Here is a 27,500-nt window from a genome sequence, read left to right as displayed (position 1 = left end):
CTAAAATACAAACTCATCATCATAACTGACTAAGCTCAAATTAATAAATAATATATACAAACAGTAGATGTTTATGAAAAATATTCTTGCACTATTAACCATAAATCTAGCTTTATCCACAAATCCATTCAAGACACACTTGACTGTTGTTTTACTGTATATCGTTGTTGCTTAATTATATTTATCTCACAGAACAAAAATATAGCCTAACGATATGAGAACGTTAGTTAGGAAGACAATCATTGACTTTAAGCTTATAAAAAATATCCGTGCCTTTATCTGCAAATCCATTTATGATATATTTTACTGTGTGTCATTGTTGTTTTATTACATTTATCGCACAGCTACAACCAAAAAAATATAGCCTTAAGATATAAAAATTTGGTAACACTTTACAATAAGGTTCATTAGTAATGCATTTACTAACATGAACTAATGATTGTGAACTAATGATGATGTGAACAACACATGTACAGCATTTATTGATCATAATTGAACATTTACTAATGCATTACTAACAACCAAGTCCATGCTTGTTAACATTAGTTAATGCACCATGAGTTAACATGAACTAACAATGAGCTACTGTATTTTCATTATCTAACGTTAACTAATATGAACGAATACAGTGGTAAATGCATTGTTCATTGTTTGTTCATGTTAGTAAATGAATTAATTAACATTAACCAATGAACGTTATTGTAAAGTGTGACCGAAAATTTTAGTTAGGACAACAATAATTAACTTTAAGCTCAAATTCTAGTTACTAATATACATTTTAATCAAAAATATCTTTGCCCTAATAACCACAAATCCAGCTTTATCTGCAAATCCATTCATGACACACTCAACTTTTGTTTTACTGTATGTCACTGTTGTTTTATTATATTAATGTCTCAGCAATAACTAAACTATAACGATGTGAGAATTTTAGTCAGGAATAAAATAATTGGCTTTAAGCTCAAATTCTAACAGTTATTATAAACAAACAATAGATGTTTGTGAAAAATATCCTTTCCCTAATAACCATACATCTACCTTTATCTGCAAATTTGTTTATGTAAAATATCCTCACTTTATTATATTTATCTCAGAAACTCCAATAACATAAGAATTTTTCTTTAGGAACTGCAAATAGGAAGCTGCAATAATTGACCTCAAGCTCTAATTCTAATAGTCTCCAGTACACATTATTATGAAAAAATCACCTTGCCCTAATTATCATACATCTAGCTTTTATCCACAAATCAATTCATAATATACTGGACTTTAGTTTTACTGTATATCGTTGTTGTTTTATTACATTTGTCTCACAGCTATACCAAAGTTATAGCCTATAAAGATATAAGATTTATAGTTAGGAACTGCAAATAAATGACTTTAAGCTCAAATTCTAATAGTTATTGATGTATGTTTTTATGAAAAATATCTTTGCCCTAATAACCATGAATCTAGCATCATCTGCTGATGTGTTCATGATACCCTCGACTTTAGTTTTACTGTATGTCGTTGTTGTTTTATTATATTAATGTCACAGCTATAACAAAAATATAGCCTATATAAGAATTGTAGGTGGGAAGACAGAATAAGAAACAAATTATAATAGTTACTAATATACATTTTTATGAAAGATATTCTTGCCCTAATAACCCAAATCTACCTTTATCTGCAAATGCATTCATAGTAAACTAAGTCTTTTGTTTTACTGTACGTCATTGTTGTTTTATTATATATGTATATAAATTATTATATATATATATAAACAAACAATATAAGAATTTTAGTTACTACAATTGACTTTAAGCTCAAATTTATATAGTAACTAATCTACATTTTTATGTAAAATATCCTTGCCCAAATAACCAAAAATCTACCTTTATCCATGAATTCATCCATAACATATTCAACTTTTGTTTTACTGTAAAGCTATAACAAAAATGTAATCTAAAAATTAGAATTTTAGTGAGAAAGACATAATAAAAAACTGCAATAATTGAGTTTAAGCTCAAAATCTAATAGTTATTAATGTATTTTTTAATTTAAAAAAAAGATTGTCCTAATAACCATAAATTTACCTTTATCTGCAAATCCATTCATGATATAGTTAACTTTTGTTTTGCTGTATGTCACAGGTGGCGACGTAGTGGCGCAGTAGGTAGTGCTGTCGCCTCACAGCAAGAAGGTCACTGGTTCGAACCTCAGCTCAGTTTGCGTTTCTGTGTGGAGTTTGCATGTACTCCCTGCGTTCGTGTGGGTTTCCTCTGGGTGCTCCGGTTTCCCCCACAGTCCAAAGACATGCAGTACAGGTGAATTGAGAAGGCTAAATTGTCCGTAGTGTATAAGTGTGTGTGCGAATGAGTGTGGATGTTTCCCAGAGATGGGTTGCAGCTGGAAGGGCATTCGCTGCGTAAAAACATGCTGGATAAGATGGCGGTTCATTCCGCTGTGCCGATAAATCTACCTTTATCTGCAAATCTGTTCATGATATACTCGACTTCAGTTTTACTGTGTCGTTGTTGTTTATTATATTTAACTCACCGCATAAACAAACATCCAGCCTAACGATACAAGAATTTTAGTTAGAACTACAATAATTGACTTTAAGCTCAAATTCTAATAGTGATTGACATATTTTAATGAGAAATATCCTTACCCTAATAACTATGAATCTAGCTTTATCTGCAGATCCATTCATGATAGACTCGACTTTAGTTTTACTGTATATCGTTGTTGTTTTATTATATTTATCTCACAGCTATAACAGAAATATAACCTATATTGATATAAGAATTATAGTTCATTTATTATTATTTTTTTTTGCCTTAATCCCTTTATTAATCCTGGGTCGCCCCAGCGGAATGAACCACCAGAATTATAGTTAGAAACTGCAAATAAGAAACTGCAATAATTGACTTTAAGCTCAAATTCTAATGGTTATTATACACAAACAATATACTCGACTTTTGTTTTACTCTATGTCATTGTTGTTTTATTATATTCATCTCACAACTATAAGAAAAAATATAGCCTAAAACGATAGGAGAATTTTAGTTAAGAAGACAGAATAAGAAAACAAATTCTAACAGTTACTAATATACATTTCTATAAAAAAAAATACCCTTGCTCTTATAACCACACATCTAGCTTTATCTGCAGATCTGTTCATAACAGTCAACTTTTGTTTCACTGTATGCCGTTGTTGTTTTATTATATTAATCACAGCTATAACAAAAAGAAAATAGTCTAACAACATAAGAATTTAACTTAGTAAGACAGAATAATTAACTTTAAGCTCAAATTCTAATAGTCACTAATATCCTTGCAGTAATAACCATACATCTACCTTTATCTGCAAAACTATTCATGATATGCTCGACTTTAGTTGTATTGTATGTTATTGTTGTTGTTTTAATATTTTTATCTCACAGCTATAACAAAATCTAATCTAAAGATATAAGAATTTAACTTAGGAAGGCAATAATTGACTTTAAGCTCAAATTCTAATAGTTATTATACACAAACAATATATGTTTCTGAAAAATATCCTTGCTCTAATAACCAAAAATCTACCTTTATCCATGAATCCATTTATGATATACTCAGCTTTTGTTCTACTCTATGTCATTGTTGTTTTATTATATTTATCTCACAGCTGTAACAAAAAAATACAGCCTACAACAATATAAGAATTGTAGTTAAGAAGACAGAATAAGAAACAAATTCTAACAGTTACTAATATACATTTCTATAAAAAAAAAATACCCTTGCTCTTATAACTACAAATCTACCTTTATCTGCAGATCTGTTCATGACAGTCAACTTTTGTTTTACTGTATGCCGTTGTTGTTTTATTATATTAATCACAGCTATAACAAAAAGAAAATAGCCTAACAACATAAGAATTTAACTTAGTAAGACAGAATAGGTTTAAGCTCAAATTCTAATAGTCACTAATATACATTTATATTAAAAAAAGACATCCTTGCCCTATTAACAATAAATCTAGCTTCATCTGCAGATCTGTTATTCATATACTCAACTTTAATTTTACTGTATGCCGTTGTTGTTTTAATATATTTATCTCACATCTATAGCAAAATCTAATCTAAAGATATAAGAATTTAACTTAGGAAGGCAATAATTGACTTAAGCTTAAATTCTAATAGTTATTATACACAAACAATAGATGTTTCTGAAAAATATCCTTCCCCTAATTACCAGAAATCTACCTGTATCCACAAATCCCTTCATGATATACTCGACTTTTGTTTTATTGCTTTTGTTTTACTGTTGTTCATAATATTTATCTCACAGCTGTAACAAAAAAATACAGCCTATAACGATATGGGAATTATAGTTAGGAAGACAGAATAAGAAACTATCTAATAGTTACTAATATACATTACTATAAAAACATCCTTGCCCTAATAACCACAAATCTGCCTCCATTAAAGATAGATTCGACTTTAGTTTTAAAGCCTGTCTCTGCGTTTCATCACGTTCATCTAACAGCTATAACCAAAAATATGATGCTATAAGAATATTAGTTTAGCAGACAGAATAAGAAACCTGCTCAGATTAACTTTAAGCTCAAATTCCAAGAGTTTTTGATGTACTTCTCAGTCTCCGGCTCCGGTCACATCTATGAATATGTATATGTGTACATCAGGCTGTCATGTACTGTATAAAGAAGACAGCACAGATCCCCATCCATACGATACACACACACGCACACACACACTCTTACCTTCATTATTGGATGTTCCTCTGGATCCCAGGACCTGCATTGATATAGTCCACACTAAGAGGGGCAGCAGCCCTGGATCTGATGCCATCGTGCAAATGTGGACCCGGCGCTCGGGGAGAAACCTCTCTCTCTCTCTCTCTCTCTCTCGCTCTCCCCTCTCCCTCGCTCTCTCTCTTTCTTCTGCTCTGCCAGTGTAGAAGCGGAGCGATAGTCTCTCTATCAGGAACTGCTTTCAAAACTGCCGACTGCACTCGCGCACATGCAACACCACCAGGCGCAGCACGGGGGCGTGTCCACAGCTGCCTGTCACAAAGAGCGGCCAATGAGAAGGCAGCATATGAAATATGCAATTTTACTGTGCATGAGCGCTTCCCCTGTGTGTTAAGCGAGATCATATTGCTAGATGTTTATTGATTAATTGTGTGAAATATTAATACTGAAATGACTGTGCACAGAAAATAGAATGGGATACAGTAATTTACTTTGATTATATTAAATTAGAAAAGAATATATTTATTTAATAAAAATATTCTCTTTTGTATTAAGTGAGATTATATTTGGGCAAAGCAGTGGCGCAGTAGGTAGTGCTGTCGCCTCACAGCAAAAAGGTCGCTGGGTCACTGGTTCAAGCCTCGACTCAGTTGGCGTTTCTGTGTGGAGTTAGCATGTTCTCCCTGCGTTCACTTGGGTACAGGTGAATTGGGTAAGCTAAATTGTCCGTAGTGCGTGTGAATGTGTGTGGGGATGTTTCCCAGAGATGGGTTGCGGCTGGAAGGGCATCTGCTGCATAAAAACTTGCTGGATAAGTTGGCGGTTCATTCCGCTGTGGCGACCCCGGATTAATAAAGGGACTAAGCCGACAAGAAAATGAATGAATGAATGAATGAATGAATGAATGAATGAATGAATGAGATTATATTTCTAGGCATGTGATTTATGGTATTATTATTATTAAAGCTGTTTTTTGATGTTATTGATTTAAATATTAACACCAAAAGTTATTTTATGTGCATTAAGAAATTACATTAGCTTACTACTAACCAGTGGAAAGGCTGTCATCAAAATACTGAACTCCTTTTTTCTAGGGTTGGGGTGTGACTATGTTTACATGGTTATCAGTGATCTAATGATTTGCCTTAATCTGAAAAAGACAATAATATGATCAGGGTGTTTACATGAGTTGCTTTTTGAATGTTCCTTTCATGATCCCGCCTTACATGTTATAGTCAGTGGTGGTTCTAGACCAGAGAAACTGGGGGGATTTGTAAGAACTTTCCCAATGATTATTTGATGTATTTGTTGTGGAGTTAATTGAAGCCTTTCGATGAGTCACACGCAATGTCGTTACAAAGTTCACGCACACACACATACACACACACTGTGGTTTCTCTCAAGGTTTTTTTTTCTTTACTCGCCTATCGGTGAAGTTTTTTTTTTTCCCTCTCCGCTGTCGCCTCTAGCTTGCATGGTTTGGGATCGGTAGAGCTACCCATCCATGAATTTGCTCTTCAGTGTTTGGACTCTCAGTAAGGATTTTAAACCACACTGAATTGAGCTGAGCGGAACTTAACACTAAACACTGAACTACACTGTTCCAATTACTATGATCATTTATGTGAAGCTGCTTTGACACAATCTACATTGTAAAAGTGCTACACAAATAAAGCTGAATTGAATTGAAAAATGTGAAATGGAAAATGTGACAGGATACACGTAAATATCAACTGCTGTATGGATATCCATTATGTTAATGTACAAAATAAACCTGATTTAACGTCCACAAATCGGTATTGAAGTGTCTTCTTTTATAATTGTACTGACACATGGCTGTGGTGATGAATTACAGATATTTGCACCATCTTTAATACAAAAACGCACTGTTTTAAAAACATTTTGACTTGATCACATTTGATGATGATTGACAATCACAGAGAGCTGAACAGATCTTTTAATCCTGGTTGCTTCGCACACGTCCTGTTTTGTTGATATGATTATATGCATTACTACGGAGACATGTTAATATGAGGCTGTCAATCAATTTGGTGGGTGGGGAAACCGCACTCCAATGTCGCATTGCGGTCAACCTCAAAATGGGAGGGATTTGTATCCAATTTTAACGTCAGGAAATACAAAAAAAAAACAAGAGTTTTATTGTGTCTATATCACCCCAATATGACCGTGGACACACTATACCTACACACAGTTCTGTCCAAACAGCTTACAAAAATTTAATATTTGAAAATATAATGAAATAAAATATTTCATATTATTATAAAATATTTTATTTAAAATAAAACAAAATAAAATAATGGAAATGTACTGTCAAAATGGATATTGTCTACATTACACAAATTTAGAAAAAATTCCATTTAAATTATTAAAATTTTGAAATGTTCAATCCTAAATTTCCTTGACATTGGGCAAAATCTTTAATACTATTATAATTATTATTATTATTTATTTTTAATAAATTTATTTATTATTACAACAGACAGCATATATATATATATATATATATATATATATATATATATATATATATATATATATATATATATATATATATATATATATAAATTTCATAATTCCATTCTATTACTAATAGAACAGAGCAAAGCATCTACTATTAAAAATAAAAATTTAATTAACTGTTAACTAATGGGGCGCACAATCTAATAATCTCGACAACAAAAACATCAAATAACCCTACTTAGTATTTTAATAAACTGGATCTTAGCATCATCTGTCTGTTTCTATCACTGACTGCTGTTTATGTGACATAACAGTGGGCGGGCAGAACCAGCTCGTTTGCATTTAAAGGCACAGGCAACAAAAATGTCTTTTTAGCTCAAAATTCACATATTCAGCAGGCTACAATGAATAATCTGATGGGTATTTTGAGCTGAAACTTAACAGACACATCCCGGAGACACCAAAGACTTGTATCTTGTAAAATAGGAGCCTCTTTAATGTTCAACTATACTGAGAGATAATATTGTAAATCTAATTAAAATATTACATATATTACTATAAAGCATAAGTGTACTGTTGACGTCATAATTCTGTATTAGTCTTTACAACCACACATTTTCCCATCATTTTCCCATCATATTTCCAGATATATTTATTTAATATTCGTCCTCCCTCATATTAGCAGATAAAAAAGCAGGACATTCAATTTCAGATCAGTGTGTTATTATTTATGAACAAGAGACTACCTCGGTCGCCATCGTCTGATGGATTTTCTGATTAAGTGCTTCAGGCACAGATAAAATGATGTCTGCATACACTGTACAAAAATGCTGGGTTCCACACAACTTATTTTTTTGTTGAGACGAGATGAAATAATTTTATAAATTTTTATTATTATATTTTAGTAAAATCCTACACAGAAAAGGCTTTTGTAGCTTGTTTAAACGACTTATTTAAAATGAGTTGAAACATTAAAATTCTTAAATTTTGGAGGGGACAACATTTTTTTAGGTTTGATCCTGTAACGGTCCCAGTGTTTCCTTCAGTTCAATGTTTTTATTTGTCTTGCCCTTTCATTTAGAGTATTCTGGTTAATTACCTGAGTTACTTTGTCTCCACCCCCTCATCATGTTGCAACACAGGCTCATTCTAAAACATAGCCCTATACTTCTGGAGATCACGAAATATGTATTCAGTTGTGCGTATGGCTGCATTTCATCTTTAAAATTAACGCTACAATGGGGTATAACACAGTTCCTTTTCTCCCTTACCAGCTGACTGCTTACCTCCATATGGACTGCTTTTCCACTTTTACCAGTTTGCCCAGTGGCTGGCCGCGTACATTGGCAGACCTGAGACACGGAGTGGAGTTGACCGCGAAAGTACGGGGGTGCTTGCTGTTCAATCTGTGCTTTTTAAAACACTATAAGATGGGTTTAGGGAAGTAGGAGTCGATCGGTCAGTCAGTCAGTCAACAGCGGCCCCTGGTGGATTTCCACTAGAACAGCAGGAGCGAATGGTACTCATGAGAGAAATTTTGGGTTTGAAAGAGCATACACAGTGGCCTCTGGTGGATGCGTGAAAGCAAAAACTGCAAAAAAAAAAAAAAAAAAAAGTAGCTACTGGGACGTATTTTGCTCTTTCCAGAAATGTATATAGGGGTACATAATCAGAATGAGCCTGGGTTGTCATATTATTTAACCTAATTGTTTGCACTTGTATATGCCTCGGTTAAGCCATTTGTTGTCAGTCGTTTAGGTTACTTCCAGAATGTCTGAGTGTTCTCCCTGTCCTTGTTTTGTATATGTTTTAATTGGAGTTATCAATAAACCCGGAAAGACTGCCTTTGGATTCTCACAATTGTTTTTTCTCCCTGCACCACATGTCAGATGTGACAGATCCACTTAAATGTGTAAAAACTATGAAGTTAAATTAATCGATTTGTGTTACATATGTATGAAGGAATTTTGTGGAAGCCAGCCTCTTTTTTTTACATTGTATAAATGTATTAGTTTCACAAATTTAAGTGGATTGAACATAAAACAATTAAGTTGGCCAAAAAAAACCTCAAGCATTGTGTTGTTTGAGCTCATTTTAAATAATTAATTGAAACAAGAAGCAAATGTAATTTTAATTAATTTATTTATTTTGGAGTGTATCAGCTTCTCCTCTCAAGCCAAATATCTGATATAGTAAGACCTCCATTCTCTAAACTGGAGTCACTATTTGCTTTCCTGACATTGATTCAAGTTAATCCATAGAACTATCTCCATTTCACACAACAGAATACTGCATCAATGCATTTTACATAGCCAATTTCAGATTTCTGCTGAAATGACACAAACTTTTATGCCACGGAAAAGTTCTCTGTCCACACTCTACAGTACCAAATTTGCAGTGTATTCATGCATAGGTTATTATTTTAGAAAGTTAAAAATGATTTAAAGGTTTTCCACTGTCAAAGTTACATTGTTTAACATTTATTAAATTATTAACAAACATGAAATCTACAGACACAATTTTATACTGCTTTAAATGAACCTCTATATAATGTGCATTTGTAAATACAAAAATTATTAAAATACAAAAATAAATAATAATAATTATCAATATTATTATATTAATTATTATTTATATAATTATTATTATTCATTTTCCTACGGCTTAGTCCCTTTATTCATAAGGGATCGCCACAGCGGAACCGCCAACTTATCCAGCATATGTTTTACAAGGGGATGCCCTTCCATCTGCAACCCAGTACTGGGAATCATCCAAACACACTCATTCAGACACATACATTACGGCCAATTTAGTTTTACTTTTGGAAAAATACTGTCAAAATGGATATTGTCTAGATCACATCATCAATTGTTTTGAAATGATAACAAATACTTAAATTAATCATTTTTCAATCCTTTTTCATTGGGCATTTTTGCACTTGTACTTGAAGAAAAAAAAATAAAGTAAAATAAAATAAGTGAATATACATAAGTAATTCATAATGAAATGTTTAAGATTAAAATTGTAAAGATGTAAGATTTTATATATGATAATTTACATATTTGAGGGTCACAAACCTGAAAGACTAATTAATTAAATAACTAATTAATTAATTGTTTTAAAATGCTGGGCTGTTAAACCCAAGTGTGGGTAAAATATGGAGGATCTCATTTTATGCGGTATAAACTATTATGTGCTTACAATACATTATAGGGTGTTTTAAGCTCTCTGGGATGGGTCGTCCAAAAACTTTAAAATCTTTACTTAAAAAAACATTTTTGTTGCTCACTGCGACTCTCTGATTGGTGGACTTTTCTGTACAGCATCATGGGTAGTGTAGTTTTACTGCACCAATTCAGCTGTTCCACGCTTGAACTGTTCCAACAATGCGAAAAGATGACTTCAACAAAAGATTATTTAACAACTTCTTGGTTTAAAAGTTTATATGTTATCCTTAAAAATCTACTTCTATCTCACGATTGCACTCTATTAGCTGAATTATGCTAACACTTTAGTTTAAGTAACAATTAAGTTTACTACTGGCTTATTAGCTTAGTATTATTAATATTATTATTAATATTATTAACGGTTTATTAGTATTTATAAAGTATGATCTTATTTTACATCCCAACTACTACCTTGCAGCTAATCAGTAGTTTATTGAGCTAAAAGTCTTAGTTAATCGTATGTTAATAGTGTGAACTGTACAGTAAAATAAAGTGTGACCAGAATTATAATTAAAGTCAAAATTATTCGCCCTCCAGTAATTTATTTATTTATTTATTTATTTATTTATTTTTATATTTCCCAAATGATATTTAACAGAGTTTTGTCACAGTATTTCCTACAATACATTTTCTTCTGGAATAAGTCTTATTTGTTAAATTTTGGCTAGAATAAAAGCTGTATTTATTTCTTTAAGGTCAATTTTATTAGCCTCTTTAAGCTATATATTTTTTTGATTGTCTACAGTAGAGGTCTGCATTCACATGGTACAGCTGGAGCTGCGGCATATCTTGTGGAGCGGGAATAAATTTCAGAATAAAATGTAGTAGTGGTCGGTAACTCTGGTGTAATTTGAACGGGAGCGGGCGGTCTAACAATATAGCGTTCCAGAGACATAGAGAGAGAGAGAGAGAGAGAGCGTGCGAGTGAGCAAAGACAGTGTGCGTATCCGTGGTGCTGTGTGTCACTTGTTATAGGCTGTCTGGACACTGTAGCATCCAGCTGGGTGTTTTTTTTTTGGGAGACATATTTAATGGCTATACATTTTACATTCTTCCTTGGCCAAATATGTATCTGCTATGTGTATAGAAATAATGCTGATATGAGATATAAAACACAATCGGTAGTTGGCAAATATATTGAGTGGATGTGTTTGTAAGTCTGACTTTAGAAGAGTCAGTGCCTCACCAGCAACAAACCTCACCGTACGTCACTCATGTCTCATCACAAAGGGGTAAACAATACTGACATTAAGCCTACAATCCTTGCACAACCTACACTTTTGTTGCAACTGCGAATTATGAAGCCGGAGGTACGTATAGCTGCATTTCATTTTTTAAGCGACCGCTACGGGTCGGTATGACGTCGTTCCTTTTCGCAATTACCGGCTGACCGCTTACCTCCGTGTGGAGGGCTTTCCCGCTGTAACCAGTTTGTCCAGTTAGCTCATTGTGTACGTCGGCGAACTTGAGACGCAGAGAGGAGCTGACCATGACGACCTGGTTCGAGTCCGGGGAAGAGCGGTTCCAGAAATTAGATAAGACAAAAACAGAATCCAAAAAATAAAGTGAACAAGTCCATAACAGGGTGAGAATGTGGTGAAATCCGAAAACGTCGTAAAAAATCTGACTTTTCTTTTTCTGGACGGCGTTTTTTAAATTGTTGGTTGGGTTTAGGGAAGTAAGTGGGTGGGCAGGTCAATCTGTAAAATTGGTTGGGTTTAGGGAAGGAGGAGGGTGGGTCAGCCGATTGGCTGGTTGCCCAGTCAATCATTTAGTCAGTCAGACAGATGGTCATTTGACAGCGACCTCTGGTGGGTTTACGCGAGAACAGAACGGGCTCGAACGGCACTCGCAAGAGACATTTGAAATACGAAAAAGCAAACACAGTGGCATCTCGTAAAGTCACGAAAAAAAAAAAAACTGCAAAAATACGTACCTCCCGGGACATAATTCGTGGTCTCCAGAAACGTCCATGGGACTACGTTTTCAGAATGAGCCTGGGTTACTTTCATCTGTTATCACTCTTTTTTGTAGTACCCAATTTTTATGTGAAATTTTGGAAACAAGATTTGAATTTAGCAGGAATGGAAAGAAATGAGTCGGGTAGAAAGCGGGGGCAGCTCGGGCAGCGGGGGACAAAAGCTGAATATACAGCAGGAGCTGTCGTGTGCAGAAAAAAACCTGGCGGGAGCAGGACTAAAACTTCTGACTAAAAAATCTGAGCAGATTTCTAGTGTAGAGAATAAACCAGTTATACAATAACTTGCCAAACTAACCTAATTAACCTAGTTAAACCTTTAAATGTCACTTTAAGTTTAAGGTCCCACTTTATAGACTTTTTTCATGGCTGCTGCATGGAGGGCGCCATAGCGATCAGCGTCTTCCGGTAGAATGCTAAAAACTTCCGTTTACAGCGTGTACAACTGGTAATTTGCGCTCCGAAAATGGGTTTCAATAACATTTTTAATGGATGTTATTTGGAAAAAAAAACTGAGTGTTTTTGTGACACAACTTAGAAATGTGTCTGTTAAAGCCGTTATAATCTGTCACATGTGGTTCAAGCGTGTCAGAAATACGAGAAAAACGTTCTCCTAGTTCACGTGTCTGCCGTCAGAAATACACGCGCACACACACACAGAGAGAGAGAGAGAGAGAGCAAACCAGAGTACTGACATGAAACTTAACAGGTATGAAAGTCGTGCAATTTACAAAAATGACCAATAAAAGTCTGTTACTGATCCTCTGCTGGCTGATTTGCTGTTCATTCTAATCGCGAGTCGTGTGTTGTTTTTACCACGGGTTTGTGTTTTTCTGTCATTTCGAAATGACACTAGCCTATATTTTTATTTTGTCATAGTTATTAAATCAGTGTGTCAGTGGCACAGTACAGGCTACGTGTGTGTGTCAAACATTTTGGTGAATTACATTTGTTTGGGCTGGTTATATATTTGAAATAAAGAGAAAATGTTGACTTTAGCGATGACAAGGGTTTATTTAAACTGCAGAAGATGCCGTCTGACAACGAGGGGAAAACGCCTCACAGCAGCTGTTTTCCATCCTATTAGATCGCATTTCTTTAAATGATCAGTCCAGGAGATGGTGCTGATGGACAACAGTATTAGTTCAAAGAGGATAAAAGCAGGTAAAATAGATTAAAACTATCGTTTCAAAGCTGTCCAAATGTGACTGTTTACACGCATCAGCTGCCGACCGGAAGTTCTTCGCATTCTCCTTGCGCATACACGCAAAGCATAATGGGTAATTTTGTGTTCCAAGAAAAAGGTCTATATTAAATGGCCTTAACTAATATGTACTTACATAGGAACTAATAGTTTGTTACAATGTACTTATTGTACTTACATGTATTTACTGTGTACTTATGCTTGATTAAATACATGTATGTAATTACATCTGTAAATAACTTTTGTAAATACATTTGTAAATACACTGTTGACCATCCCTTACACCTTAACCCATCCTTAAACCTACCCATACCACCAAACCTGTCCATAACCCAACCTCTATCCCAACTCAAAAGCACCACAAGTGTTTTCAAATACATTATGAACACAGTAAGTACATTGTATTTATTTTTTTTTATGTAAGTACATAGTAGTTAAGGACACTTAATATAAAGTGGGACCAAATTTAATAGTATCTAGAAAAATATCTAGTTTAATATTATTTACTGTCATCATGGTAAAGATAAAATAAATCAGTTATTAGAAATGAGTTATTAAAACTATTATGATTAGAAATGTGTTTTAAAAAAATCTCTCCATTAAACAGGGGGGGGGGGGGGGTCAATAATTCTGACTTCAACTGTACATCCCAGCTTTTTCAGTCACAATTCACTTTATAATAAGTATTTAAAATGTCTGTGAAACATCATTAATAAAAGCTGGAACTGCAGTAGTGTTACCGTAAGTGTCCCTAGCGTAGCGGTGCAGCTGGAGAAGTCGACAGAAGATGAGAGGAAGAGGGAAGGAGAGACACTGGGGGGATTGGGAGCCCAGGCGAGGGTCTGCGTCGTGCCTGCCAATGTGTTTCCTGCTCGGGCTGAGAATACAGGGAAGATGTTGTGCTGGGTCACAGTTAGCGCTGTTCAGTCCTCCTGTGAGCAAGATGCCTACGTGCGAGAGGGCCAAGACATTTGGATGAGTCTCTGAGCATCGGTTTATGACTGCGGGCCAAATGAGACTGTATACTGTATGCTGTTCTGATGATAATGCGTGTGTTATTATTACTCATACGCTGCTTAGGATCAATGATTTGAATAAACAACTAAATACATGTATTCAACTTGAATATTACAACAAATGTTACAGCACAAGTTACACAAACTTGTGCTGTAACATTTGTGTGATAGACATCTTCATTCTTTCAATCAACAATTGCCATTTGCTGATATAATCTTAAACCTCTTAAAAGTACATATCACCTATATGTATCATACATCACTTATAAAGTATATATCAGTATATACTGCAAGTATATTTCACATCTAAAATCATTCTATTTTTATTTTAAAAAAGTACTGATTGATTGATTGATTGATTGATTGATTGATTGATTGATTGATTTTTCTATCTATCAATCATGTAGCTCAAAGAATTCCAACCAGGATGCCAGGACTTGAACCTGCTACTTTTGGTTCACAAGTCCATTTCTTTAATCATTATTAAGATTTACATAATATTTCCGTGAGTAAAGACACACAAGACACAAAAGTATGCAAAACAAAATTATTATATTATATTATATTATATTATATAAAATAGTAATATATAAATATATACAAATACATATTTATATATACACATGTAAGTCACATGCAAGTGTTCATTATATATATATATATATATATATATATATATATATATATATATATATATATATATATATATATATATATATATATATATATATATATATATATACATACATGCATACATAAATGCATACATGCATACACACATATACAAACACACACAATAAATATGCACAGTACAAACACACATGTTAAGAAGATACCAACTTTAAATTAGGATGCCATTAATCATAATTGAAGTGTGAGAGTGTGTGTGTATGTGTGTGTGTGCGTGTCAGAATATACAGCTAATTATAGATATAGACTTAAACATATTGAAGGTTTTTATTAATTTAATTTCATTTTCTAAACACAATTTGTACATCTTTTATTTATTTATTTATTTATTACATGAAAATATGATTTGTATGATAATAGTTGTTGCGTGGTTAGTAGTTTTTATGGACACCCAGCAATGGTGAGTAAATGTGAGTAAAATCGCTTAATTTCTCCTCTACAAAAGCCTCACTTTGCAATTTTACAACATTTCACAAAAACATGGATTTCATATTTATATTTAGCTTTTTGAGGCCTCCAATAACAACATAACATATTTAGAAAAAAATTCATTGCTTTTTTCTACATGTACTGTAGGCCTTAGAAATCTCCTTATATATGCTTTCTGTCATAGAAAATATATTTCCAACAACATCATTACATAATAGACTATTTTCCAGGCCAAAGCTCCGACAAGGAACAATAATTTTAGCAGTGTTGAATTGCGAGGCGCGTTCATACACATGCCTATTTTAAGGCCAGGAACATTCTATTGTGCTTTTGTCAAACGCAAAACACACCAAAACATTGAGGATGGGTGACTAAATCAGGCTGATTTATTTCATACTTTCAAACACACTCTTTTATGCATTTACCCCTAGAATATACAGATAGTGTTCAGATTAACACCGGCACATAAAATGATTTCTTTTTGAGCAAAGTTTTCTTTGGCTTTTTAGTTTGGTTTCTAATCCTCAGGAGGAGACGAGAGCAGTTCTGCATCTGAGCTTTACAGCTGTTCACCCACAAACACAAGACATGTTTCTATCTAAAGCTGCGAATGTGTTAGTTCAGATCTAATAACAAACAATTGGCCATCATTTACTCACCCTTTATGTTGTTTTTTGAGGAGACAAAAAACATATGGAGATAATTCAGTTGACTCTGAGTGATTTCTGCTTCTTCATCCAACTTTCTGATGAGCCCAAACCTTGCAAGGATACGAAAATGAAAAAGATTTTTAAATATCCAAATAAATCAAGCATCACTTTATATCATGTACAGACTTAATTTACAAATTAGTATTTTTTTTTACTAGTAAACCAGTTTCTGCCGCAAAAAAAGGACAACTGTCACACTTTGGATTTTTTTATCACTTCTTCAAAATGTTTTGTTTTCAATCTATCCCTTTAACAATCTTACTATTGCCTTCCAGCATTTTACATACAGTACACAAAATATGCTACTGGCAAAAAGCTACTATAAACATGAAGATGTATCTTAAAACTTTCACTGTTAACAATTTCCTGTAGAATTTGTAGTAAATTACTGTTATCAGTTTGCCAGTATTTTACTGTAAATCAAACTTACTGCTTCAACAAACGTATTGTTTACTTATCTGTTTTTCTTTAAAAAACTGTTAAAATGGTTAATTACTGTATTTCAGATGATTTTCATTTTATTTTAAAGTATTTTAAATTAAAGATACTCTTTTAAATGGCGCCAACACTGTTAAAAAAAAAAAAAAAACAAGATTGACTCAACTTAAAATTAAGGCAACAAAATTCATGACATTTTTGAGTTTACTCAACTTTCAACACAATCACTGCACTTAACTTGAGTCAACTCTTTTTTTTTTTTTTTACATTGAAGAGGATATTTCCCAGTATGCAACAAAAATACAGTAACATACTGCATAATTGTCATACAGTAAAACACTCATATTACAGTTAAATACTGTGTAATTTACAAAAATCATTAACAGACTTCTGAAAAAATCTGTAAATCAGCAGTTTTCCATATATATAATCTTCCTATTGAGATTTATATTTTGTATTTTTCCCAATTTATTTATGCTTTTGAATTGTATTATGAGACATAGAGACATTATGAGATCTTTCTTTCAACAACCTTTAACCTTGAAAAGTTGGAAAAAGTGACTTTTATTATCATTTCTAATAGTTTAAAGTGATATATTATCTGGGTTGGTGTCGTATATTATGCTACAAAAACCTTGTAATAAACTGCCAGTGTTTTTTTATTTGTTTACAGACCTTTTATTCTCTATATTATTTCTTATTTTATTATTTCAAACTACTAAAATGTCAATAAAAACCACGTTGTTTAACTGTAGAGCTGAATTTTCAACATAAAATGTCAACAAAGCAGAGATCAAGCTCCCATAATGCAATTCACATCCGTTTTTTTTTTTTTTTTTTATATATTGTAGTTAATCGTAGTTACTGTACCATCATCTCAAAACATTGCAAGAATTAGATGCTTTGTTTCCATAGAGAACTTAGAGAAACTTGTTCATGCTTTTATCAGCAGCAGGGTGGACTACTGTAACGGCCCCCTCACTGCCAAAAAGGCAGTCAGACGATAGCAGCACATTCATAACTCTGCTGCCAGGAAAGTCAGAGCACATCACACCTGTCCTCAGGTCTTTACTCTGGCTCCCGGTTACATTCAGAATAGATTTTAAAGTATTATTACTGGCCTATAATCACTAAATGGCCTAGGACCTCAATAAATTACAGATATGCTCACTGAATACAAACCTAACATCACTCAGATCTTCAGGATCAAATAAACTAGAAATTCCAAGAGTTCAGTCAAAGCAGGGTGAATCGGCTTTCAGCTACTGCACCCCCTACTGCTGGAATCAGCTTCCAGAAATAATCAGATGTGCTCCAACATTAGGCACATTCAGATTCAGACTAAAAACACATCTGTTTAGCTGTGCCTTTACTGAATGAGCACTGTGCTGCGTCCGACACATTACACTATTATGTCCTACTTTTCTTTTTCAATCCTTTAAAACATGTTTTAATCACTTTTTATCTGTCTTTAATAATATTTATTCTGTTGTTTTCATGTTCTTTTACTTGTTTCTTTCATGTAAAGCACTTTGAATTACCATTGTGTATGAAATGTGCTATATAAATAAACTTGCCTTGCCCTAATCGTCCACAAAACCAATCAAATGATTTTAACATCCCAAAAATAATGATCATATCAAAGCTGCTTCATATATGCATTATGAATATGTTCAGTGGTTATTTTGTGCTATTAAAGCTTTGATTGGGAATCAGAGAAGACGAACAACACCTTTATAACTTGCGATTTTCTAATTGAAAAGACAAGAATCCGCACATACGCTTTCCTTATCATTATTTCAAGTTCCGTCTGGCTTTAGTTCAACAAAAAGATCTTCATCTTGTTCCTTTTCCAGGCCAGAACATAAACACTACGTATACATGGCAGGTATTTTGGGAGAGAAAGAGAGAGATATGAGCTTGTAATCAGTGTAAACCATATGTCTCGCAGCTCATAAGCAAAAACCCCTCATTAAAATCAAGAATATTTCATTTGTCGTCGAGTGCAGTGCTTTGCTTCCTCAGAAATTGTCAATGGGACATCATTAAGGAACAATCAAAATCGCAAGCGACCAGTCGTTCCAGAGAAGAAACACTGTGAGCTTTTTGTGAGTTGAAGAAGTGATCAGACGTCGACATCTCTAAAAGCGTCTCTTGTCAACACCATCGGCACAACTTGAAGACACACCAGATTGTGTTTCTTTTCCATCACAGTCGCAGAGCAGGGGATAATGAAAAACACATCCAGGTCATATTTCACACAATAGATCTTTAAATATTTGTGTGTGTGTGTGTGTGTGTGTGTGTGTGTGTGTGTGTGTGTGTGTGTGTGTGTGTGTGTGTGTGTGTGTGTGTATCTGTGTTTCCATGTACAGCTGAAGACACAATCTTTAACTGCTAAGATCTATATGGTATTAGCAACATTCTGAAAACAGGCTCATTCTAAAATTGTCCCCTACATACAAAGGGATCATGAATTATGTAGCCAGAAGTACGTATGGCTGAATTTCGTCTTTAAAACGAACGCTACGGGGCGATAGGACACCATTGCTTTTCCAATGTACTTTATGAACACTGAAAAACAGCGTCGATACATTTAGGGTCGTGTCTGAGTCCACTACATTCTTTCAGAGGTGTGTCTAGCTCTGTGAGCTCATAAACTCCTCCAGAAACTGAACCTGAATGACAGAGGCTTTCAGCGGTGCTTCTGACTGAGCCAAGCCCAGTTTGATGAAAATCCTCCAGCCGACACCAACAACAGGCAATACGTCACAATCACGCCCCCTCACGAGCAAGCTCCTGATTGGTTAACACGGCGCGAATGTCCGCTGAAGTTCAGATTTTCGAACTCGAGTGATTCGAGTCAAACGCGCAAAACGCTCAATTCGCTCAATTCTAGCCATTCGCGCATTTGCATTGACTTAACATGTGTATCACTCGCGCTTGACACGCGTTCTGCGCCTAGTGTGAACGCTGCATAAAACAGCATTTGGGAAAATATTTTTATTTCAGTATTATCATTGCTTAAAGGAATGTTTGTTTTGGTTTGTGTGTATATTTGTATGTATGTATATGCAATGAAATGTAATATTATAAATTTAAAATATCAATTATACCAATATTGTACTGTAAATGCAGTTTTTTATTATTATTTGTTGCTGTACTGTGAAGTTAAATAATTCAAATAAAAATATTTGTTAGGAGAAAGAGTCTTTTTAGTCTTTTCATCTGAAAATAAAATAAAATAAAATAGCTTTCCTGCATTTGGCATATTTGATGTAAAATAAAAAAAAAATAAATAAAAAAATTAGTCTAGTTTTCCTTCTTTTGAACTTTTAAATTAAATTAAATTAAATTAAATTAAATTAAATTAAATTAAATTAAATTAAATTAAATTAAATTAAATTAAATTAAATTAAATTAAATTAAATTTAATTTGTAGTTTTTCTTCCTTTGGCGTAATTTACATCAAAAATAAAATAAAATAAAATAAAATAAAATAAAATAAAATAAAATAAAATAAAATAAAATAAAATAAAATGCATGTTTTGAACAAAGACTATACAATAAAAAAACTTTTTTTGTAAATCACACGTGAATTTAGTGGAATTATATTTAAAATATAAGCTTAATAATATAAAATAAGCTTAATGTTATAGTTTCATTGCATTGAAAATTAACTATAACATGAACTATTCATTCATTAGGCATGAATGAATTGATAAATCAATACCACGTATTTAGACAAACAGGACGAATTTCCATTTCATGCTGACTTTAACAGCATTAATATTACCTTCATTTAATTTAATGAAAATCTTTCTTTAATCAAAAGTCTGTCCTGAAACCTCACAGAAATGTTTTAGCCAAGATTTCATTACATTCCCTCATTAATATTAACTTTTATACGTCTAACCCTCTGTGTGTGTGTGTATGTGTGTTGGTTGGTTTTGGTGGTTTACAAGGACAGTTTTTTATATAATGACAAGGGTATGACCTAATTGTACTATTATGGTGGTTTATGAGGACATGCATCGAGTCCTTGTAATTCCAACTCATACTTAACAAGCTCTTTTCACATTCAAATCTTGCCACAGATTACCTGTGAGAGTTTGGTTTAGGAGTAGGGGTGGTGTAGGAACCAATTACACAAGTTTGTATTGTATAAAATATAATAAGTCCATGGAGAGTCCCTGTAAATCAACAAAACCAACATGTGTGTGTGCGCATTTGTGCGTCTTCAAGATTTATCAAACCAAGGTCCTGAGGCTAGTGTGCGGCCGTGTTGTTGGCACGCGCCAGTCTTGATTACCTGCGTGGCCACCCTGCAGTTCGCCATTTTGTGGCTCAGTGTGGCAGCAGATGGTGCGGGTCACTGCACGGGTCCTGGACACCCAGAGCCGTCTATATATAAACCCACCGCAGCGCTAATGGATGCACCTATTTATGGAGAAAACATCATAAATGTAATTAGTGTTAGGATGAGTTGTGCTCATGCCTGGAAAACAGAAGAGATCCATATATTTGGTGAAAAGGATATTAGTAGTCAAATGTTTCCTGCATTAGCACCTGATGGCAATTTTTGTTGTTACGTCATCTTGTTGGCTGGACTTGTTGTTCTCTTTCTTTCGGCATTACATCATCATCATCATCATCACTGAGCTTGCTTTTCTGCAAAACATTAACAAATTTTACAAACTTTGATACTTTAAAACTTAAACAATATGAAATATATAACTGATTGGAAGTCACTTGTATTTATTATGCATTTAAAATCATAACATTTTACATATTGACACTTTCAATAATACTTTATTTATAATGTTTTATAATTTCTCGATTATATCATACACTTCTGGTCAAAAGTTTGGGGTCAGTGCGATTTTTAAATGTTTTAAAATAAGCTTCTGCTCTCCAAGGCTGCAGTTATTTCATTAAAAAAAATGCAGTACAAACTGTAAAATTGTAAAATGTTATTGCATTAAAATAACTGCTCATAAGTAGTCCATTATTAAATTTTATCTTTTAATCCAGAGATTTTAATGAGGAATTTTCAGCTTCATTACTCCAGTCTACAGAATCACATAATCCTTCAGAAATCGCAGTAATAGTAATAATAATTATTGTTATTTATTTTATTAATGGTAATAGTAATAAAGACTGGACGCTGGAGTAATAACTTCATTTGAAACTATATACAAAAAGAAAGCAGTTATTTAAAATGTTAATAAATATTTAACAATTTAACCATTTTTTTCCACATTTAATAAATGCTGACTTGATAAACAGAACTAATTTCTGAAAAAAAAAAAAAACTGACCCAAACTTTTGACTGGTAGTGTATTTATATTTTATTATTTGCTGTTCTTTAGCAAAACTTGAATTACCATAAAAAGCTTAAAGAGTATTTTAAAATATTCAGCGTTTAAAAACTGTGACTTAAAATAAGTCACTGTTCTATATTATGTTATAATGCTGAAAACCTGTAACCATTAGCCCCTTTCACACAGTGATACCGGTAAATATCTGGAAAATTTCCGGAACGACTTTACCGGTATATTAAAAAAAGCGCTGTTCACACAGGCGAGGACGTTACAGAAATTTTCCGGAAAAGAGCATTCACACATCCATTCCAAAATACCGGTAAATTCTGACATCATTCACCACAAATGAGCTTTAAAGGGCTGCGCTTGTATTTGTAAACATTTGACTAAATTACAAACTTCACAATATTGTGAACAACTTTCGCAGGATCACTTTCGCATGTCGAGATGTTCATAATATGTCCGTGTGCAGGCGCTCACAGGCTGTTTCACAGGCACACGCAAAGCTTGAAGGTAAACAAACAACGGCTTATCATCAGCATCTCATCGCTGATTATTTACACAGTTGGCATTAAGAAGAACATATAAACGTGATCTGACTAACTTCTAGCAGCTAAATGTGTCTGGAAAAATATTCAAAGGCTTTAATTCTCACAAACCGCGCGGACGTAAATGCGTCTGACTGTTGTGATTGGCTAAAGCAGACGTCTCACGTCAGCACGTTCTAGACGTGCACGTGCTTATTACGGCAATCTTCCTTCTGCATTCACACAGCGCAGCATTCCGGCAAATTGCCTGTAATCTTACAACTTCTCTTTCCGGAAAATAGCCAGAACGAATTTACCGGTATTTTCAAAAAGGACCTGTTCACACATACAACCTTTCCGTCTGTATGTGTGAAAGGGGCTATTGACTTTCATTGTAGGAATTCCATTGGTTACAGTCAATGGTTACAGGTTTTCAGTATTCTTCAAAATATCTTGTTTTGTGCTTCTAGAGAAGAAAGCAATACTGAGCGAATTTAAAATGTGGGGTGAACTATCTCTTTAAGGCTGTTGTTAAAGAGGGGAGGAGCTACTCAACAAGACCCGCCTTATAGTCATGTTTCAGTTCTAATGAAATCACACATACAAAAGCTGAACATTTCCCGCCACTTATAGACACTCATAAAGATTCAGAATGAGAACAAATGCAGCCAGACTGTATTTTCACTGGCTTTATCAGTGTCTGCTGTCCGCGGGTCCAGACGGAGCGTCCACTACAAAGGAGAAGTCTGTTTTCATCAAAGGCTAATGTGAAGTTTTCATCAAACGCCACACAAACACTGAACGCTGGGACCGGACGGGTCAAACTCAGTTCAAACAGACACTCAAAGGCTCCCGAAAAAACCGCCGCCAACTTCAAACGCAGCAGCAAATCACTTTCTCCATGCCGCGATTCAGAGCCAATTTGAAGCTAATCACATTGGGAAGCCCTGCAGCTCTGCTAACCATGACGGAGGTACAAAAATCAGCAGAATTCACTAAAACACTCACAACAAGTGCTGGTGCCAGCGTCACAACAATGAAGTAAACAACACGCGCTGACATCAGCTGGCAGGAACCAAGATGTAAATTAGATGATATAATATGCAAATGCGGCTCTTACTTTTGTTCATTTCAGTGCTAAATAAAGTCTTGAAGAAGCTGTCGTTTAAATATGATGTTATATTTTAGGAAAAGTTTTTTTTTAATAAGAGCTAATTTGACTATACAATATCTATACCATATTATAGTAATAAAATACATGTCTGATTAAAAATATATTTCATTCACTACTGTTAAATCTGTATGTATTTGGTTAAATAGAAAAACACACCGTGGGTACGGAAAGTATTCAGACCCCCTTAAATTTTTCACTCTTGGTTATATTGCAGATTTATTCAAAAAAGAAAAACGGAAATATCACATGGTCCTATGTATTTAGACCCTTTGCTCAGTAGAAGCACCCTTTTACGCTTTTATTCTAATACAGCCTTGAGTCTTTTTGAGAAAGAAGCAACAAGTTTTTCACACCTGGATTTGGGCATCCTCCGCCATTCCTCCATGCAGATCCTCGTCAGTTTGGTCAGGTTGGATGGTAAATGTTGGTGAACAGCCATTTTTAGGTCTCTCCAGAGACACTTACTTGGGTTTAAGTCAGGGCTCTGGCTAGGCCATTCAAGAAGTCTCAGAAATGTTGTGAAGCCAGTCATTCGTTATGTTAGCTGTGTGCATGGGGTCATTGTCTTGTTGGAATGCAAGATGCTGCCACCACCATGCTTCATTGTTGGGACTGTATTGGACAAGTAATGAGCAGTGCCTGGTTTTCTCCACACATACCGCTTAGAATTAAGGTCAAAAACTTATATTTTGGTCTTATCAGACCAGATAATCTTATTTCTCACCATTTTAGCAAACTCTATGTGGGCTTTTAATGTGTCTTGCATTGAGGAGAGGCTTACGCCGGGCCACTTTGCCATAAAGCCATGACTGGCGGAGGGCTGTAGTGATGGTTGACTTTCTACAATTTCTCCCATCTCCTGACTGCATCTCTGGAGCTCAGCCACAGTGATCTTTGGGTTCTTCTTTACCTCTCTCACCACAGCTCTTCTCCCTAATAGCTGAGTTTGGCCAGACGGCCAGCTGTAAGAAAGGCTCTGGTCATCACAAACATCTTCCATTTAATGATTATGGAGGCGACTGTGCTCTTGAGAACCTTAAGTGCAGTTGAATTGCTTTTGGAACCCAGGCGAGAGCTGTGCCTTCCCACAGTTCTATTCTATTTTCCACAGTTTCATGCATTATTTGTAATTTAATTATTCAATGCAGTTGATTTATACATCCACCAGCTCAAAAAGGTGGTTTGCCATCTTCAGGTTGGAGGAAAGTCCTTACCCCAGGTGGAGGAGTTTAAGTATCTCGGGGTTTTGTTCACGAGTGAGGGAAGGATGGAACAGGAAATTGACAGGCGGATTGGTGCAGCGGCAGCAGTAATGCGGTCGGTGTACCGGTCCGTTGTGGTGAAGAAGGCGCTGAGCCGATTGGCAAAGCTCTCGATTTACTGATCAATCCACGTTCCTACTCTCATCTATGGTCATGAGCTTTGGGTCATGACCGAAGAACAAGATCTTGGATACAAGTGGCCAAAATGAGTTTCCTTCGAAGGGTGGCAGGGCGCACTCTCATGGATAGGGTGAGAAGCTCTGACACCCGGGAGGAGCTCGGAGTAGAGCCGCTGCTTCTCCACAGGGAGGGAAGTCAGCTGAGGTGGCTCGGGCATCTGTTTCGGATGCCTCCTGGAAGCCTACCTAGGGAGGTGTTCCAGGCATGTCCCACCGGAAGGAGGCCTCAGGGAAGACCCAGGACACGCTGGAGGGACTATTTCTCTCGGCTGCCCTGGGAAGGCCTCCTCGGGATCTCCCCGGAGGAGCTGGAGGAAGTGTCTGGGGAGAGGGAAGTCTGGTATTATCTCCTAAGACTGCTGCACCAACAAAAAGTGGCAGAAGATGAATGAATGAATGAATGATTTATACATCCATATACATTTATACGTTTTCAGTAGTCTGCATTTATAGCAATATCTAAAAAACTATTACAAAAAGTATGATGGGGGTGATCACGTGACCCGGAGCAAGATGGACGCTCGAAACTTCGCTCTCTGCCAAACCACGATTAAAAGCGTATTATTTTCTCATAGCAAACGTCAGTTATGAGTTAAATCATATAATATGTGTGCCTAAACCTTCTCGCAAAAAAGATTTTCCTATATTTTCGTCGTCCGGCTTGTCCACTGGGAAAAAGAAAGTGACGGCTCGGCCAACCGCGTGCTCCACTGATGATCAACAAGGTGAAACTGACAGCCAGGAGATTGTCCGCATGACAACCATGGATCAGATTTTAATTGAAATAATAACATGGATGAATCTGTTGGAGCTCTTTGAATATGATAGACAGCACTTTGGATGACATTGAAACATCTATCAAGTCAGTTGAGCGTTCTCTTTTCAATTTATCCAATCTAGGCAAGGGACGATAACCGTTTTCAAGGTATATCGCGGTTTGGAAAAAGTCAAGGTTTTAAAACCGCCAACATTTTCTGTAATACCGTTCCTAAGGTGTGTGTAAGATTCTTTATTTATATTTTTTTGGTTTTTGTTTTAGAACAACAGCAGATCTCCAGCAGAAAAGATAACCAAAGATAACCAAGATGCTGTTTTAAATTGTACAGAAATCAGTGTTTTTGATACTAATGAAGAGAGCAGTTGTCAATGATTCATTTGAATTATTTAGCCTGACATGTTTACTTCTCCAAAACACTTTAAGTTTTTCAAAAAATAAAATATATTGTTTTCAAAGGGAGAAAATGATCTGTTATTTATACACACATGTAAAAATAATATATTTTATAGCAGTAATTACAAATACACTAATACCATGAAACCATGATATTTTTATCCAAGGTTCTCATCCCATTAGAATCGTATATTGGTCCAAGCCTAATCCAATCGAGCTACAGAATTAGAAGGGAGAATGGATGAAGCTGAATCTCAGATTTCAACTATTGCGGACAATCGCAATAACTATATCAGCTATGCAAAAAAAAGCAGATATGCTACAGCTGAAGGTTCACGACCGGGAGAACCGCGGATGTCGGAAGAATTTAAAGATCGTCAATCTCCCAGAGAGAGCGGAAGGTTCCACTTCTCTTGTGGACTTTCTACAAACTTCTATTCCAACTTTAGTCGACTTACCTGCTGACTTTCGTCCATTGGAGATTGAACGCACCCATCGCGTGCTGGTCCTTATCCCGGACGCGAACAAGCCACCAAGAAGTTTTCTAGTGCGTTTTCTAAGATTCTCTCAGAAAGAAGCGGTTCTCAGGGCAGCTTTAAAGAAGCACAACATCGTCTACCATGAATCCAAGTTAAGGTTTTATTCTGACCTTTCGGCGGAGGTCCTGCACAAACGTTGTGAATTTGATTCAGTGGGGAAAATGTTGGCACGGCAAAATATGTATCGTGGCTTTGCTTGCTCTGCACGGCTTCACTGACTACACAACAGCCAAATACGTGTTTTTGATACCCCAGAATCAGCTGCTGCCTTTTTTGAAACTTTTACTTGAGGTATTTTTGCTGCTGGCGAGGCAGTGGCGCAGTAGGTAGTGCTGTCGCCTCACAGCAAGAAGGTCACTGGTTTGAACCTCGGCTTAGTCTGCGTTTCTGTGTGGAGTTTGCATGTTCTCCCT

At 35.0% G+C, this 27,500-nt stretch overlaps 1 protein-coding gene across 11 annotated transcripts in view; it reads right to left on the bottom strand.

Moving 5' to 3' along the window:
* Nucleotides 1-27,500, bottom strand: part of epha8 (eph receptor A8) — a 266,646-nt gene that overhangs the window by 156,765 nt on the left and 82,381 nt on the right. For 6 of the 11 annotated variants that reach the window (XM_073917077.1, XM_073917081.1, XM_073917076.1 and 3 more), the window contains 5 exons: nt 21,481-21,582; nt 21,224-21,351; nt 16,423-16,523; nt 14,369-14,575; nt 4,748-5,050 (listed from right to left, as the gene is read on the bottom strand). In XM_073917077.1, coding sequence (XP_073773178.1) covers nt 4,748-4,835 — 88 coding nt within the window. In that variant the 5' untranslated portion in view covers nt 4,836-5,050; nt 14,369-14,575; nt 16,423-16,523; nt 21,224-21,351; nt 21,481-21,582. Of the gene's footprint in view, nt 1-4,747; nt 5,051-14,368; nt 14,576-16,422; nt 16,524-21,223; nt 21,352-21,480; nt 21,583-24,289; nt 25,699-27,500 lie in introns of all 11 variants that reach the window. The other 5 variants (XM_073917073.1, XM_073917080.1, XM_073917075.1 and 2 more) reach the window with 3 other exon arrangements.

Source organism: Danio rerio, chromosome 11 (assembly GCF_049306965.1).
Source record: "Danio rerio strain Tuebingen ecotype United States chromosome 11, GRCz12tu, whole genome shotgun sequence".
NCBI lineage: Eukaryota > Metazoa > Chordata > Actinopteri > Cypriniformes > Danionidae > Danio > Danio rerio.
Note: the sequence above shows the minus strand (reverse complement) of the source record. Positions and strands in the feature narration are given on the sequence as shown.